Source organism: Protomyctophum parallelum, assembly GCF_964188405.1.
Source record: "Protomyctophum parallelum genome assembly, chromosome: 1".
NCBI classification, from domain to species: Eukaryota; Metazoa; Chordata; class Actinopteri; order Myctophiformes; family Myctophidae; genus Protomyctophum; species Protomyctophum parallelum.
Window position 1 is genome coordinate 88,641,300 of NC_139697.1, and position 15,473 is coordinate 88,656,772.

Consider the following 15,473-nt stretch of genomic DNA (forward strand, 5'->3'; position numbering starts at 1 on the left):
CTCCCTCCAGCCACTCGTCAAGCCACTTATCTGCCCGAAGTAGAGGAAATGAAGCAACATATTTCTTAACAAAATCTCGTGCTTGTAAGTACCTGAAAAAATGTGAGGGGGGAATATCGTATTCCTCCCTCAACTGTTCAAAGGTCATAAACGACCCATTTTTAAACATATCCTTCACCCGCTTTAACCCCTTCCTGGCCCATAATTGAAATGCTGTATCCATAAGTGAAGGTGGAAAAAGCGCATTAGACATTAATGGGAGACAAGGTGAGGCTTCCTTATACTTAAAGTGTGTCCTAAACTGCGCCCATATACGGAGTGAGCCAATCACCAAAGGGTTATTCGTAAGGCGTTTTTTGCTGAGTGGAAGTGGAGCACAAATCAGTGAGGATAGTGACGCAGGGTGAGCGGAGTGTTGCTCCATGTCAACCCATACCATCCATGACCAGCTGTATAAGTGTAAGGAAGCACTGTCTAGATACTAATTATGCGGGGGCCAACGCTGATATTTTGACAAATTGGTACCACCTTGGTACCGTAAAATGTATTTATTTTATGTCTCTAGTTTATATTTTGGTATGATACATCTACCAATTCAGTAGCTTAATGCCAGTTATCGCCAGTTATATACCATTAACCTAGAGGGCAACTTTTTCCAAATTTCATTAGGCCTGACCTCAAAATAAAAATAAAATGTTTCTAAATCATGACAAATTTCGGAAAGATTTGAGGCACATTTTACCGATTTTTCAAAAATAGCAGACCTACAAGTTCATAGCGCGCGCTATGAGCTTGTAGATCTGCTATTTTTCAATAGCTAAGTTATAACATAATGTATGTAACCACCAAAAGGGGTTCCCGCTCAAAATGGGTTAAGTAGCATTTGACATGTCAAACTAGGGTTTGTTCATGATTCTGAACTCAATCCAAGCATTAGATTAGATAGAAACGACCATATCCGTCATCACAAATCAAAGTGATGAGGTCATCACATTTGTACACCTGTCACCTTAGGTGGTACCAAAATCTGGCTCGGCCGCTGGACTATAATGGACATCACCGTTTATCCAACTGCCTGTGACATGTGAGACGTGGGTTCAAATCCCCATCCGCATGCTTGTAGCCGGCGAGCCACAGGCCCAAAAGCTCAAGGAATAGGGTTTTACCTGTGATGTCATTATTATTATTATTATTCAAGTATTTTTTTATTGAAGTTTGCACATAAGACAGGACAGACAACAGATACATGACAAACAATTACAGAACAGATACAGGACAAAACAACAACACCAGTACTCGACATTCATGTATGAAATATAAAAGTCTGAAATGATGACGTGATGTCATGCCGTACTTTTTATTTGTGTTTTTTTTTAGTGGTGCAACCACTCCTACAAGCAGCAATGTCCGTGTACCTGTGTGTGTATGTACCTGTGTGTGTACCTGTTTGTTTGTATGTATAAGTGAGCACCAGTATGTGACTTAATAATAGCAGTAGGGGGCGCCAGCAACAGTGAGAGGGGTAGTAGCAGCAATGTCCGTGTACCTGTGTGTGTGTGTGTGTGTGTGTGTACCTGTTTGTTTGTATGTATGTATAAGTGAGCACGAGTATGTGACTTAATAATAGCAGTAGGGGGTGCCAGAAACAGTGAGAGGGGTAGTGCTGTGTCTCTAATGAGAGAGAGTGAGAGAGAGAGAGAGAGAGAGGGGGGGGGGGGGGGGGATTGCACCACTCAGTTCACACGTGTGTGATTTTTTTCTATTAATTTGGTCATTAAGGTCCACAGAATGAGAGCAGCTGCTCTGCCGGAAACATCGCATCGACCTTAATGACCAAATGAATAGAAAAAAAAAACACACCTGTGTGAACTGAGTGGTGCAACTCCCCTCTCCCCCCTCCTCCTCTCTCTCTCTCATTAGCAGGCACAGTACAGCACTATCTCTCTCTCTCTCTCTCTGTTTGGCACAACAGCGCCCCTACTGGTACTAATAGTCATACTCGTGCTCATACATAGGTGGAAAGGAAAGGTACTATGTTTACCCAGGGTAACTAACTGGACTAAGCTCAAGAACTTGTTTACAGCCAGGCCCTGCTCATAGAACATTTCATGGTAGGGGTTCAATGCCTTGTCCAAGGGCACTTCAGCGGTGGTAATTTTAACGTGCCGGCCCGGGGATACGAACTAGCGACCTTCCGATATCAAGACCGCTCCGCAAACCGTTCGGCCACCGCTGCCCCACATGAACACATGCATAGGTGAACAACACGGACATTGCTGTTCCTTGGAGTGGTTGCACCACAAAAAAAAAACACAAATTAAAAGTACGGCATGACATGTCCTGTCCAATTTTGGGTGACTGTATCCCCGGCTATTGTCTTTGATGTTAGGTCAAGAGTTTAAACATCTGTTTTGAGGAGGACATGTTTCTAGTTTCATTATGATGTAATTATCCACATTCTGCACATCCTACCTTTTGTTTCAAATTTCATTTGACCCGCAGGACATACTTTGTTCTTGAGTTTGATCCAAAGGCTAAAAACTATATTAACCCATTCAGGCCTGACGTTGAAAAAAAAAAAAAAAAAAAGGTTTTCTAAATCATGACAATTTTCTGAAAGATTTGAGGCACATTTGAACAATTTTTCAAAAATAGCAGACCTACAAGTTCCGAGTGGCGCGCTATGAGCTTGTAGGTCTGCTATTTTTCAATAGCTAAATTATAACATAATGTTTAAAACACCAAAAGGGGTTCCCGCCAAAAATCCACAGTTCTAAATAATGGTCGTTTTCAGACACATGTTTAATCGACTGCTTTAATGGCCTTCAAAAGGTGATGCAGCTTTACACCCAATAAGTGAAAAACACTTAGATCACAAAAGGTACTAAATTCATACAAGAAATGACTTCCAAAGTCAAGTGTTTAGACACCTATAAATGAACATTCACCTAATTGATATACATACAGTAGTTACTGCATCACATACAAATAACCAGCCTAATATATTCAGCACATACCAGCTATTCCATGTTGTCTGTACAGTTTTAAACCAGGGGTGACTTGAGAGCTACTTTCAAAATGACCAGCTCAACAAGATCTACTGACCAAAATAATTATTATCCCTTTTGCTGGAAATAGTTACATCAGATAAGACACACTTGGAACAGGAAACAGAGAGGAGAAATGGAATTGGTAGGTTTTCTTGTATATAACTTTGTAATGCTTCTGACGTTTGTGTGCAACACTTTGAGCTGACAGGCCCTTTTTATATCAATCAATCAAGTCACCTTAATACAAGTGATAGATTACGGACGGTATATATATTTTAGGGGCATGTCATGTGGTCTACCTGCACAGCCTTTGGGCACCCCTGGTTTACACTGTAGCTATGTTAAGTATCTTTATGCTTTCAGGGACATCATGGCTCAGTGAGTTATACGGTTCTTAAAATGCTGTCTGTCACGTGTTCACATTTGGCTTTCTTGTTACCCTTGTAACCCTGTTTAATAATGCTGAAATGCCAGAAAAAAGCACCTCTAAAAAAAACACAATGAATTAAAAAGCAAAACAGTGACTGAATGAACAATTGTTTACTTAAAATAAAGAATCTGATACATTTTCAGGCACCATAGTCATTGTTTAAATGGTATAGCAAAATAATCTAGATTGAATGAAAAACAGAACTAAAACTTTAGTTTTTGTGGGCTAATAATGTAATCTTGTTTATCAGATTGTATCAGTTCTAGTTGGCATACTGTAGCTAATCCAGCCTTTCCAAAACAATAGATTAATTACATTACAATTACATTCATGTAAAGGGTATACACTAGTATCATTAATCATGGTGATGAGGTACGGGCATACTGTATGTTACCTGTCTTAAAATAGCTGCTCCCCTTCCAACCCCTCCTTTATAAAAAGCAAATGTTGTATAAAAAGACACATTTTGGTTAGAAGACTGTTAAAAAAATTAGTGCAGGCAGCTGAAGTTTCTCAATAAAACGTATAAAAAAATATGTAAAAGTTTACTTACGAGAAGTACCATAGTAAATCATGTATTGTACACTTACACTAATAAGCTATTACGCATCACAAGACATGGTTTTCTCAAACAATTGTAGCACAAGGAATGGATATATGCCGTATTAACAGCAACCAATGCAGACAACGTGATTTACAATTATTTGTAAAAAATTGAAATTAAATTTTACAAACATGTGAAGCATGCACCTTAAAAGAAAATCATCTTTTTTAAGCTCTAGGATTAATCATAATCACATGATTGAGACAATATAGGAGGATGCAGAATAAGCCAGATGTTAACTTTAACATCTCTTAAAATCGGAACTTTGAAACATTGTTGCAAAAAACTGTTTATTGTTGTGTGTTTTCTAACACTCTAGCATCATATCTAAAAAAAAAAATGTAATAGATTGATTTGGAATACTAACGCTAAAAGATTCCATGGTGGAAACTAAAATTGGTCTATGAATCACACAATAATTAGTGGTGGATATAATTGGCAAGAACAGACGTTGACGATTCCAGCAACAGCAAAATCAGAGCAATGTCCTAGAGAGACCAGGCCATCTGAATCTGAGGTTTAACTGAAGACATCAGAGTAATGTCCTAGAGATCAGGCCATCTGAATCTGAGGTTTAGAAGATCAGAAGTAGTAAAACATCAAAGCTTACAAAACGGTACTGTACATGCGTCTCCAACTCGATCAATAAATAGCATTCAATAATATTTTTAAAAATCGTTTTTTTTTTTTTTTTTTTTTACTGATAACAACACCTAAGAGATATCTATACACATATACTACCAAGATGGTGACTAAAAGTGCAGAGTAACGATAAGCATGCTGTATATTTTAAAGACATTTGCATTGTACTGCAGCTAAAGTACTACAGACAAAGCATGTGAATGTTTCAGTAGATTCCATGTGTTTCAGTACAGTACAATGTATTCATTCTGTAGAGTAAAAGTACAACTTGTGTAGTATGCAGTCAGTAGAAGTTTAAGCAAGCATATATGTATTGTAAAGTCAGTGACAAAATGCTAAATGGTGCTACATGTAAAAGTACTTTCAACACCGCTTCTTTTCTACAAGTGCAATTTTCTTTAGTTCCAGCAATAGAAGCAAGTGAATAGAGATTAGTGTTACCATTACCAACCGTCTGTTAGTAACAGACTTTCAATTTCAGACCTCACATCTGTTTTAGTACACCTGGGAGCTGACAGTGACGTTGGCAACTTGGTATGTTATACAGTCGCTCTTGAGACAAATGCTTAAACCATGTTCTGAAAACAGCCTCTATCATGTCTTAAACGGAAAACTCAAGCAATGAAATAATCATGGTTACAAAATAGCAGTAAGTGCAATTAGGTCAAAATGTAGTTTACAAAAACAGTATAAAGCTTTACAGAAACAGTATAAAGCCTTAATTGTAGTTTATAGAGGGAGCCAGCTTCAGTTACTTATTACGCTTCTACTTGTGAAACAGAATTGGTTTAGCCAAGCCAGCCAGGATCTTTGGTACGTGTACTGAGATAATCTCTCCGATCATCTCCGGAAAGCTGACCTTCGTGGGGAGAGACTGGGCTTGTACGAAAAGGTCGAAAGTGAACTGCTGGAGTTTCCTTATGATCTGTAACGGAAGAGAGACATGAATGTGACAATATTGTAACTGTAAAAGTTTCTTCTACTTCCAAGGGTGAGAACTGAGAAGTACATGAAATGAGCCTCAACAGGGCAAACCCACCGGTTGAAGGGAGTCCATGAGCCGAGTGAGTTGATAAAATCTCTGGGAGCAATTAGACTTCCTTCCGTAGTGGATGAGGCGATCAAGTTCGTTGATGTAGGTGAGACGTAATTCGTCAAAGTACTTTTGACTCTTCAGACCCTCGACTGGAACTGTTGAGAACAGAAATCTTTGCTGACTACAAGTGCATTCAATTTCTTATTGGTTGAATTAATTGGTTGTTAATGCCCTGCAGGGGAAATTTGTGGCACCACCAAGAAATTTCAAACAGACTGAAAAACAACAGTACTGCAGCGGAACACTGCGCCCCCAGTCTGGACCAGCTCAGTGGCCTTGTAGTTAGAGTGTCCGACGTGTCCGTCCGCCCTGAAACTGGGAGGTCGGGGTTCGATCCCCGGCCGGGTCATACCAAAGACTGTAAAAATGGGACCCAATGCCTCCCTGCTTGGCACTCAGCATCAATGGGTTGGATTGGGGGGGTCAAATCTACTAATGAAATGATTCCCGAGCGCGGCACGGCTGCAGCTCAGCGCTCCTTGGCTGCGGCTCACCGCTCCAAGAGATGGGTCAAATGCGGAGAACAAATATCACTGCGGTAACATGTGTGACAAATCGTATGACTTTGACTTTGGAGCAGAAAGCCCTCATGCGAACAAGGTCGACGTTGCTATCAACAAGGCCCTCCGAATTACAACCGGATGCCTGAAGCCTACCCCTGTGTCGCTCTTGCCAGTCCTCGCAGGAACAGCCCAGGCCCGCCTCCGACGGGAGGCTGCCACCCTCACCCTGGCCAGGCTTGTGTACTGTATGTATTGTATGTACTGTTCATTTGTGTTGAGGACCCCCCTCTAAAATGAGATGAGGCATCTCAAGGGGATTATCCTTTCAATAAAGGTATATAAAAGCACAAAAACATGACTCAAGTCCCGCAACCCCTACAACAAGGCAGCACAAGAGATGCTCAATTCCACTTCTGAGGACCTCTCCAGAGATGCATGTTTGGCAGCAGCTTGGAAGCAGGAGTGAGAGACAGACAGGCCCTCCCGCATCTATATCTACATCTGGGACTCAGGAGATAGTCCAGGAGGCAACCTACCACGCCGGCAATGCCGGCCACACTAAACCATCTACGAACTGGGGTTGGTCGCTTTAAAAGTCTTATGTGGGGCCTGGCTGACAGCATGGCATGCGAGTGCGGTGACCCTGAGCAGACTGCCGATCATATAATCACCACATGCCCCTTACACAGAACACCCTCGGAAGCCATGCCCCAGAGATGCGGGCATGGCTATACGACACTGAGTTGGACATCATCTAACACAGGGGTCGGCAACCCAAGATGTTGAATGAGCCATTTTCGACCAAAAAAATTAATTCAAAATCTATCTGGAGCCGCAAAAATTTTTTAGCCATAAAATGCTTATATAATGAAGACAAAAGGGCTGCAAGTGGATATTAGCCTATCTATCAAAATAAAAAGTGCGCTATGGTTTAACTTTCATTACGGGCCCGTTCGGAAATAGCGCACTGAGCGCACTGTGCAATGCAAACTAATATAGGCGAGTGCGCTCCCGGTGCGCATTTCCGAACGCAGTCAACGCACCCTCCATTATTATGCCATGTTTTTTGCATTGTGTTCTTACCCGTTTAATGTGATTTCTGTGTGTGGACATCGCTGGAGAGCTTCTCAACACTGGGCACGTAAAATGTCACTTTAATCTTCACACACAACTGCGCAGGCTCTCATCGGTGAGGCGTGTGCGGTATTTGGATTTAGGGCGCGTTCGGAAATAGCGCACTGAGCCCACTGTGCAATGCAAACTAATAGGCGAGTGTGCTCCGGTGTGGTATTTCCGAACGCGCCCTTTATGTAGTTCATGTTTGAGAATATCTGCTCACAACGTTTGCATGAATGAGAGAAAGAGGGCTGTTGCAGTCACAGAACTGCTGAAGAAAGCAGAAGGGAGCAAAGTCAGCAAACTATAACTTTTAAGAAGTGGATCGCAATCATCGCAGCTTTAAACTCCACCACTGCTGGCTGCTGCTATAGTTTCGTTGCAACACGGGAGATAATACAACGTCTATATGACTCCTTCATATACTGTAGTCACCGTCTGTGAACGGCTTGCCACGTTTTATTTATTGTTTGATAAGTTTGTCACTGCAGATTTAGCCATGGTGCGTCATGGCAACTGCAGCCTGTTTTATGCAATCGCTACATTTACATTGTAAACGTGTACATAAACATTCAGATTCCAAATATAAAGTACTCGCCACGTGTGCCACTGGTGTTAGAATGTTGCTGGTACAGCGATTAGCATTTCTGCATCCCGCGTTGTTTAATAAAAAGCATTTTTATCCGAGCTGTTATTTTGCCATTGGCTTTCAACTACGCGCCCCCAACCGGTGTGCAACTGTGGATTTCCCAACCCCGTTTGAGACAAGTAGCCGGGGCGCTCGGATAAAAATGCTTTTTATTAAACAACGCGGGATGCAGCAATGCTAATCACTGTACCAGCAAATTTCTAACCCCCGTGGCACATGTGGCGAGGACCTTATATTTGAAATCGGAATGTTTATATACACGTTTGGACTGCGATTGCGTAAAACAGGCTGCTGTTGCGTCATGGGATACTGCAGATTAAGCATACAGGCAATCCATCTTCTGCATTGGCTGTGAAGGCATAAGCGTCTGTCCACGAATTGTTAAATCCTCTGTTTTCGTCGGCTATCTTTCTTTTTCTCCCTGTAGATGTAGAAGCCATAGCGTAGCAGGCACCAGCCTCACACACCCACCGGTTTGTTTATAATAGTGTCAGGCGCGCAGCATGCGAGTGTGTCGCATGCTATGACGCGAATTTTAGTTGACATTATTGAAACTTAATATTTATTCTACACATTTTTACAAAATTGGGAAACTTAAGAATGTTTCTGTCACGTTTTGCCTCCTACAGAAACCATAAATGAAAAATAAAAATGTGAAAAAATAAACATTTATACATTTTCATCGATTTTTTTGTAATGCTACAGAGAGCCACCAGGGGAGTGCTCAAGAGCCGCATGCGGCTCTAGAGCCGCCGGTTGCCGACCCCTGATCTAACATTACACAAAAGAAGAACAAGAACAAGTACACTACAAAGTGCATACAAAAACTATAATGCTACCTAAAATAGGATAGAACTAAATAGAAAAGTGTGCTCTGCCAGGTCGGGTTGGCTTCCCAGGGCCCGCAAAAAGTCCATCCCTTTTTCAAATAGGTGGAGCTTGGTTTCCTTCATCCAGGTGTGCTAAATATTTGTTAGCAGTACTCAGCATTACAGAGTCATTTGCCCAATAGGGCAGGAGCCTATCTCCTGTTTCTATAGCGTGAGGCGGCTTGATGTACAAGCCTGCATGATGTACAAGTACACCCCTGGACATGACGCTAGTATGTCGCAGGGACTTACCCACAATACAACCATTGATGCTGAGTGCCAAGCAGGGAGGCATTGAGTCCGATGTTTGATAGTTTTTGGTATGACACGGCCAAGGAAGCAGACTCTGACCTCCCAATCTCAGTGCGAACAGTCTAACCACAAGGCTGCTGAATGTACAGTACCGGTAGCCTACTTACTTTAAAGAAAATAGAAAAAATACTATATATTTCATGACAGCTGCATCAAAGGCAAAATTACAATACATCCACATTCAACACAATGTTACTAACCCCGGTCTCGATACTATTAATTTTCACAGTTGGAATAATCGATAATTGATTGAGTTCGTATCGAGCATTGTTAATTCTCTTTGACAAAATGACAGTTATACTTACTAATGCTGAAGAGGAGCAAGGCCTTCATGCAGAGGAACTCTTCGTGGGTGATCTGTAGGAGGACCAACTCCTGGGAGAAATGTCTCATCCGTATGCAGTGCTCATACATGCTGGAGATGTGCATGCGATGTCTGCGGAGGAAAGACGTGAGAAGGTCGAGGTGAGACCCAATGTAATGAGAATGGGCAAATTAGAGAGGGCGAGGGAGCAATATGCTGCTTATACAGTACATTGGACACTTAGTTGGATTGTTGGATGTTAGAAAGTAGACCGGGGCCAAGGGTCAGATCCAAGTTGTGACGATGGCGACTGACTTTCTTTTCCTCTAAGAACTTTAAACTAGCCAGGGCCTCGGATTCATGTGAATCAGCCATGGTCTGATTCACATTACAGCATTTCAGTCACTGATCCATTACACATTATATGATTTTGACAATCAGCCATATCGTCTACGCTTCCAGGATATGGACTGCCCTGAAAAGTATTAATCATTTTTCCTGAATTCATTTTCATTTGGCTTTCATGTACTGTATAATACAGAAAAGTTGATACTACAGCATACCAGAGAAAGCATGGTTGTGCGCTCTGCTAAAAGGTCTTCCAGAAAATGATCCTGTTTTAAACAGCCTCAAAGGCTTCACCAAAGATACCACTTGAGTAATACTATACAAGATCTGATCGACATATCATTTTCCACTCACCTGCAACATTAGGGCATTCAATTCTCAAAAACTAATCTTCCCCACAATAAAACCAGTGACAATAGAACATCTGACCAGGACATTCATTATGGTTCTGAGAAACCTGCTGCAAGCATTTAGTTTGTGAAATGGATTTGCATGTGTGCGCGCGTGCGTGTATGTGTGTCTGGCCGTTTTTAGCTGTGTGTGTCTGTGTGTGTGTGTGTGTGTGTGTGTGTGTGTGTGTGTGTGTGTGTGTGTGTGTGTGTGTGTGTGTGTGTGTGCGTGCGTGCGTAGCATGCTTTAAGTAGCTTGTAACATGTCAAACTAGGGGGTTTTCATGATTCTGAATCCATTCCAAGCATTAGTTTTGGGCTAAAAACGGCCATAGCCGTTATCACAAATGTGATGAGGTCAGTGGCTATGGCCGTTTTTAGCTGTGTGTGTCTGTGTGTCTGTGTGCGTGCGTGCATTCGTGCGTGAAATAATGGTAGATATGAAGTGGCACAGTTGTTTTTCTGCATTATGTACATGCATGACGGGTGGCCAAACGCTTGCTTGCTGTAGGTAGGTAGTCATAACATAATGGAGATGATGGTCTGTTGGCTAGAACAGATTTAGAGCAGTGGTTCTCAAACATTTTAATTAAAAGGACCCCCGGTTTGTCATGCATTTGGCCACAGCCAACCAACAGAATGTACAAATGGAGTAATTACCAGGAGGAGCTATAATGTATTTCCCGGAAAATGCCTCAGTTTAACCCATTTTGGGCGCGAATCCCTTTTGGTGTTATGTTATACTTTAGCTATTGAGAAATAGCAGATCTACAAGCTCACCGAGTGCCGCGCTATAAATAGCTGACCTTGTAGGTCTGCTATTTTTGAAAAATCGTGAAAATGTCCGTGACATGAAAAAGGTTGAGAACCACTGACATAGAAACATAGATATTTCAGAAAACTGTCAAAATGGGTTAAGGACCACTGATTTAGAACGGATAAATGAATTTGGGTCACAGCTCCACATACTCATTGAAAACGAGATCGGGTGCGAAGTAAAGCATTCTGCCGTTGACATTCTTATAGGACCTCCATCCCAAGGCAAACACCATCACCCCCATCCATGCATGTTGAATGACTGTCATCTGGTCATCCACGTGGAGGTCTCTAAAACCTGACCACAGCATTGAGAGACACAGAATGAAGGTTACATAGCATGAGCAATCACTGCACTTATACTGTATAAGTTAAATGGACCGGGGGTTCCATTTTACTTATCAAAAATAGTTTTTGGTGGTGGTTTGTAAAAAAATACTATTTTTTTTTAATAACTTTATAAGATTTTCGTAGACAAACAACCCCACATATACCCCACCCTCCCCGGTTCCATCACAGAACAAGACAACAACAACAACAACAACAAAAAACAATAAAATAAAATAAACAGTTAGTAAAGGATATAAATAATAAATGAAATAAATACAATAAATTAAAATTTGCCTTTTACTAGATTAAGGGGCTACACAGTGAACCAAATTACATGTAGGAAAAACACTTAGGACACATCATCAAAAGACAGTGAATCGGAAAACAGTGAAAGGGTGAATTCAGGGGAGAGGTAATTGGTGCATCGTCGTTGGGAACTCCAAATATAGCAGTTATCGGGTTGGGTGCAATTGGCATAATTATGACAGATGGTTGAGAAAGCATCAAAAATACTATTCCAAAATGGGTTCAAGGAAGTGCATCCCCAGAACATATGTCCAACAGAGGCTGGCTCCAGATGACATCTTATACAAGTAGAGTCAATGTCAGGATAAATTTTAGATAGTTTTTCTCTCGAGAAATGCAAACGATGTACTATTTTGAATTGAATTAGGCAATGTCTAAGACATAAAGAGGTAGTATGAATACGCCTCAAAGAGAGTTCCCACGTCTCTTCCTCCAGCTCTAAAAAAAAAATATATATACTCTTTTAAGGCCCAAAAACTAGTATTGGGAATCAGAAATTGATAAACCACAGAGTAGTGGCGCCGGAAAACTTTGAGATCTGAAGAAGAAGAGTTTGGCCAAGGAACCTTTCCGACTTTCTGAGGGTTTGTGCAAAATTTGGTATATAGTCTTTTTTATTGGCCTAAAATATTGTCTATATACACTATATACACTTGCTGACCGGCTGTCAGCATTGAGATTTTTTTATACAGTGTGACCATACCATTAACATCCTATACAAGGCAAAACATGTAAAACTAGGGGGTTTTCATGATTCTGAATCCATTCCAAGCATTAGTTTTGCACAAAAAAGTGGCTATGGCCGTTTTTAGCTCAAGGAGTGTTTTTTGTGCAAAACTAAAGCTTGAAATGGATTCAGAATCATGACAACCCCCTAGTTTGACGTCACATGCTACATAAAGCATAATGACATTTTTAATTGGATGTTAATGGTATGGTCAGATATAAACCCCTATAAATAAATTGCTCAATGCTGACAGTCAGCAAGTGGATTCATTAATGTATATAGACAATATTTTACAGCAATAAAAAAATACTATACCAAATGTCCCACTCCACAACCCCGGCTGCTGGACAAAATCTGAATCCATTCAGAGCTTTTGGACAAAGGGGAACCTGCTGTGGCCTCCTGACTTGAGGGTTGGGTGAGGTGAGTAATATAGTTTTTTCACCCTTTTTGAGCAATGCATTGCCTTTTGGTTCGATTACTTTTGGATTACTTTTTGGGGACTATCCTCATTGGAAACATTTAAATGAACTTTGCATTGCGGCACTTAGAAATCTGAGTTTAAACAATAACATATTGAAATGTAGTGATTGTTCAATTGAATCGATTATGTTGTTTGATCAAGTTTAAGTCATTGCAAATTAATTTAAAATGTATTGTATTGGTCTGCAGTACAGTTTGGTTACAGTATGGTTCTGATTGTTACAGTATATGTTCATCCGAAGGACAGATTCCCATCTTTTTACTTCTCTAAAGGTAAGTGAGCAATTGTACAGTAGAAAATATATAATATCTTTGTGAAGTTGACTTGGTAAACTAACTTATTATTGTCATTACATGTGAGAGTTGGCTATTTATTTACTTATATTATTGTTCAGCGAGCTGATTCATCGCGTGAGGGAGTCGCTTGCGGCCTTGCGCTATGCTTTAGCTATTGAAAAATAGCAGATCTACAAGCTCATAGCGCGCCACCGAGTGGCGCGCTACGAGCTTCTAGGTCTGCTATTTTTGAAAAATCGAAGAACGACTGACATAACGACTGACATTCAGAAAACTGTCAGGATGTAGTGTAGAAGACATTTTTTTAATCTGATCTCAGGTCAAAATGGGTTAAATGGGGCGGGCGTGGGTGATTGACCCAGGCGCGCGTTGCGTGACGTTCAGACAAAAATAAGATACCTCTTATACACACATGGCTGCACTGCCTTTCTTGAACAGTTTTTAGTGAATGAGTGAATGTCTTACCTGGTAGGCCTTTGGCCCACTTCACCACCTTGACCAGCTGTCTCTCTCCAAGTTCATTGAGGCTGGTGAGCAGAACTGCAGCCGAGTCTGGTTGGCCATAGTCATGTCCTGCATTCACCACCTCAGGCTCGATGGACTCCAAGATGTTGAGGAACACCAGCTGGGACTGGAAGTGTAACCTAGATCGAGGAGAGATGCCCTGGACGGCCTCTGGAGAGTCATGGCTCGGTGCATCTTCCTCCGCGTTTTTCAGTTGTCCTATCTTCTTTAATTTACGTGCTTTAAAAACGGGTAAAAAAAAGAACAAAGAAAAAGTAATTCAATTGGAAACTATATATAACCGAGTGGACTTAAAATAATGGGTAGTAAGGGTCTCTTTGCAAAACTGTTATCATGTAGCCTATGAAATGACCACTTTACCACGTCATTGTCCATTGTCAACATTGGCCACATAATTCACATAAACATCCCCAAATTGCTTTATTTTATAGATATTGTTTGTTTACATTTTACGATCTACAAGCTCGCAAAGCCTTGCAACATAATGTAATAACCACTTATACTATTGAGAAAATTCCTACATCGTAATAATCAGTTTCATGGTCGGTATCATGTCAGTATGATCAGTATTAGTATTATTTATGGTCAGTATCATGTCAGCATTTATTTGTTTATTTGAAAATAAACAACAATTATCATAGATATCAATTATCAATTATCATGTCAATTTCAGTGTCAATTTAACTATAGGGTCCATCATGGCCTAACACAAAAATAAGTACATAAATCAAGAATTACTTAATTCAAATAATTAAAATAGCTGATATTCTGTGACGTAGAATTCATGTAGATGAATTTCTAAATCTGTTCAAGTAATCTCATGTTCCAATAATACAAATCCTAGGCAATGAATACCCAGAAAAATATCTATTCACATTCTATTAAGAGAAAGAACTCTTGAACAGATGAGTCTTGTCTAGGACCGGTAGAATGGTTCACACCCATCATGGAAGTAGCTGCAGGTTCATTTCTTTCTTTCTTTCTTTCTTTACACTACTAAATGAGTTTGTTTTAATTACCAGTACCACCTTTGGCAAATTTACCACAGATGATTCACTTAACGTGACCTTACAAACTTAATTTGTTCTGGTCACTTCATTCTGACCATGAGTCTGACATGTGGCAGTCTACCAATTATACCCTGTTATAGGACCACTTCATCACTTTTCAACCTATCTTCATATAATAGGTCCTCACTAATAATCATGATAAAATGGCACACTCTTTTTCTACTCAGTCTGTGTCTCATAAGAGGGCTGTTGGCAGTTAAAAAACCTGTCCACCAGTGACATCGTTAGGCAGATTTATGAGAACGATGGCTTCCATTTTCGCATTGCAACTTGTCAAGACTAGAAAGCCTGCAGTTTCTATTAGCTTGGATTCCCCATCGATGATGTCAATGGTGGACGGGTTTCTGAACTATCTCTCTTCTCATGAGACACAGACTGAGTAGAAAGAAATTGTGCCATTTTATCATGATTATTAGTGAGGACCTATTATATGAAGATAGGTTGAAAAGTGGTGAAGTGGTCCTTGTAACAAATTACAATAATCATGTTTTCAACCACATCACATTTTTTTTCTTTCATGAGCAGTAGAGTTATGGGAATGTGAGTGACAGAGAAATGCAATACTGACAATGTACTGAACGAATGAAAAAAATACAAAATGCAACGT

At 40.6% G+C, this 15,473-nt stretch overlaps 1 protein-coding gene across 1 annotated transcript in view; it reads right to left on the reverse strand.

Annotated features, from left to right (window-relative positions):
• Window positions 1-4,597: 4,597 nt before the first annotated feature.
• Window positions 4,598-15,473, reverse strand: part of ar (androgen receptor) — a 28,141-nt gene continuing 17,265 nt past the window's right edge. The window contains exons 4-8 of the mRNA XM_083778564.1: window positions 13,737-14,015; window positions 11,282-11,426; window positions 9,577-9,707; window positions 5,766-5,917; window positions 4,598-5,651 (exon numbers count right to left, since the gene is read on the reverse strand). Of these exons, the coding sequence (XP_083634690.1) occupies window positions 5,493-5,651; window positions 5,766-5,917; window positions 9,577-9,707; window positions 11,282-11,426; window positions 13,737-14,015 (866 nt within the window). The 3' untranslated portion in view covers window positions 4,598-5,492. The remainder of the gene's footprint in view (window positions 5,652-5,765; window positions 5,918-9,576; window positions 9,708-11,281; window positions 11,427-13,736; window positions 14,016-15,473) is intronic.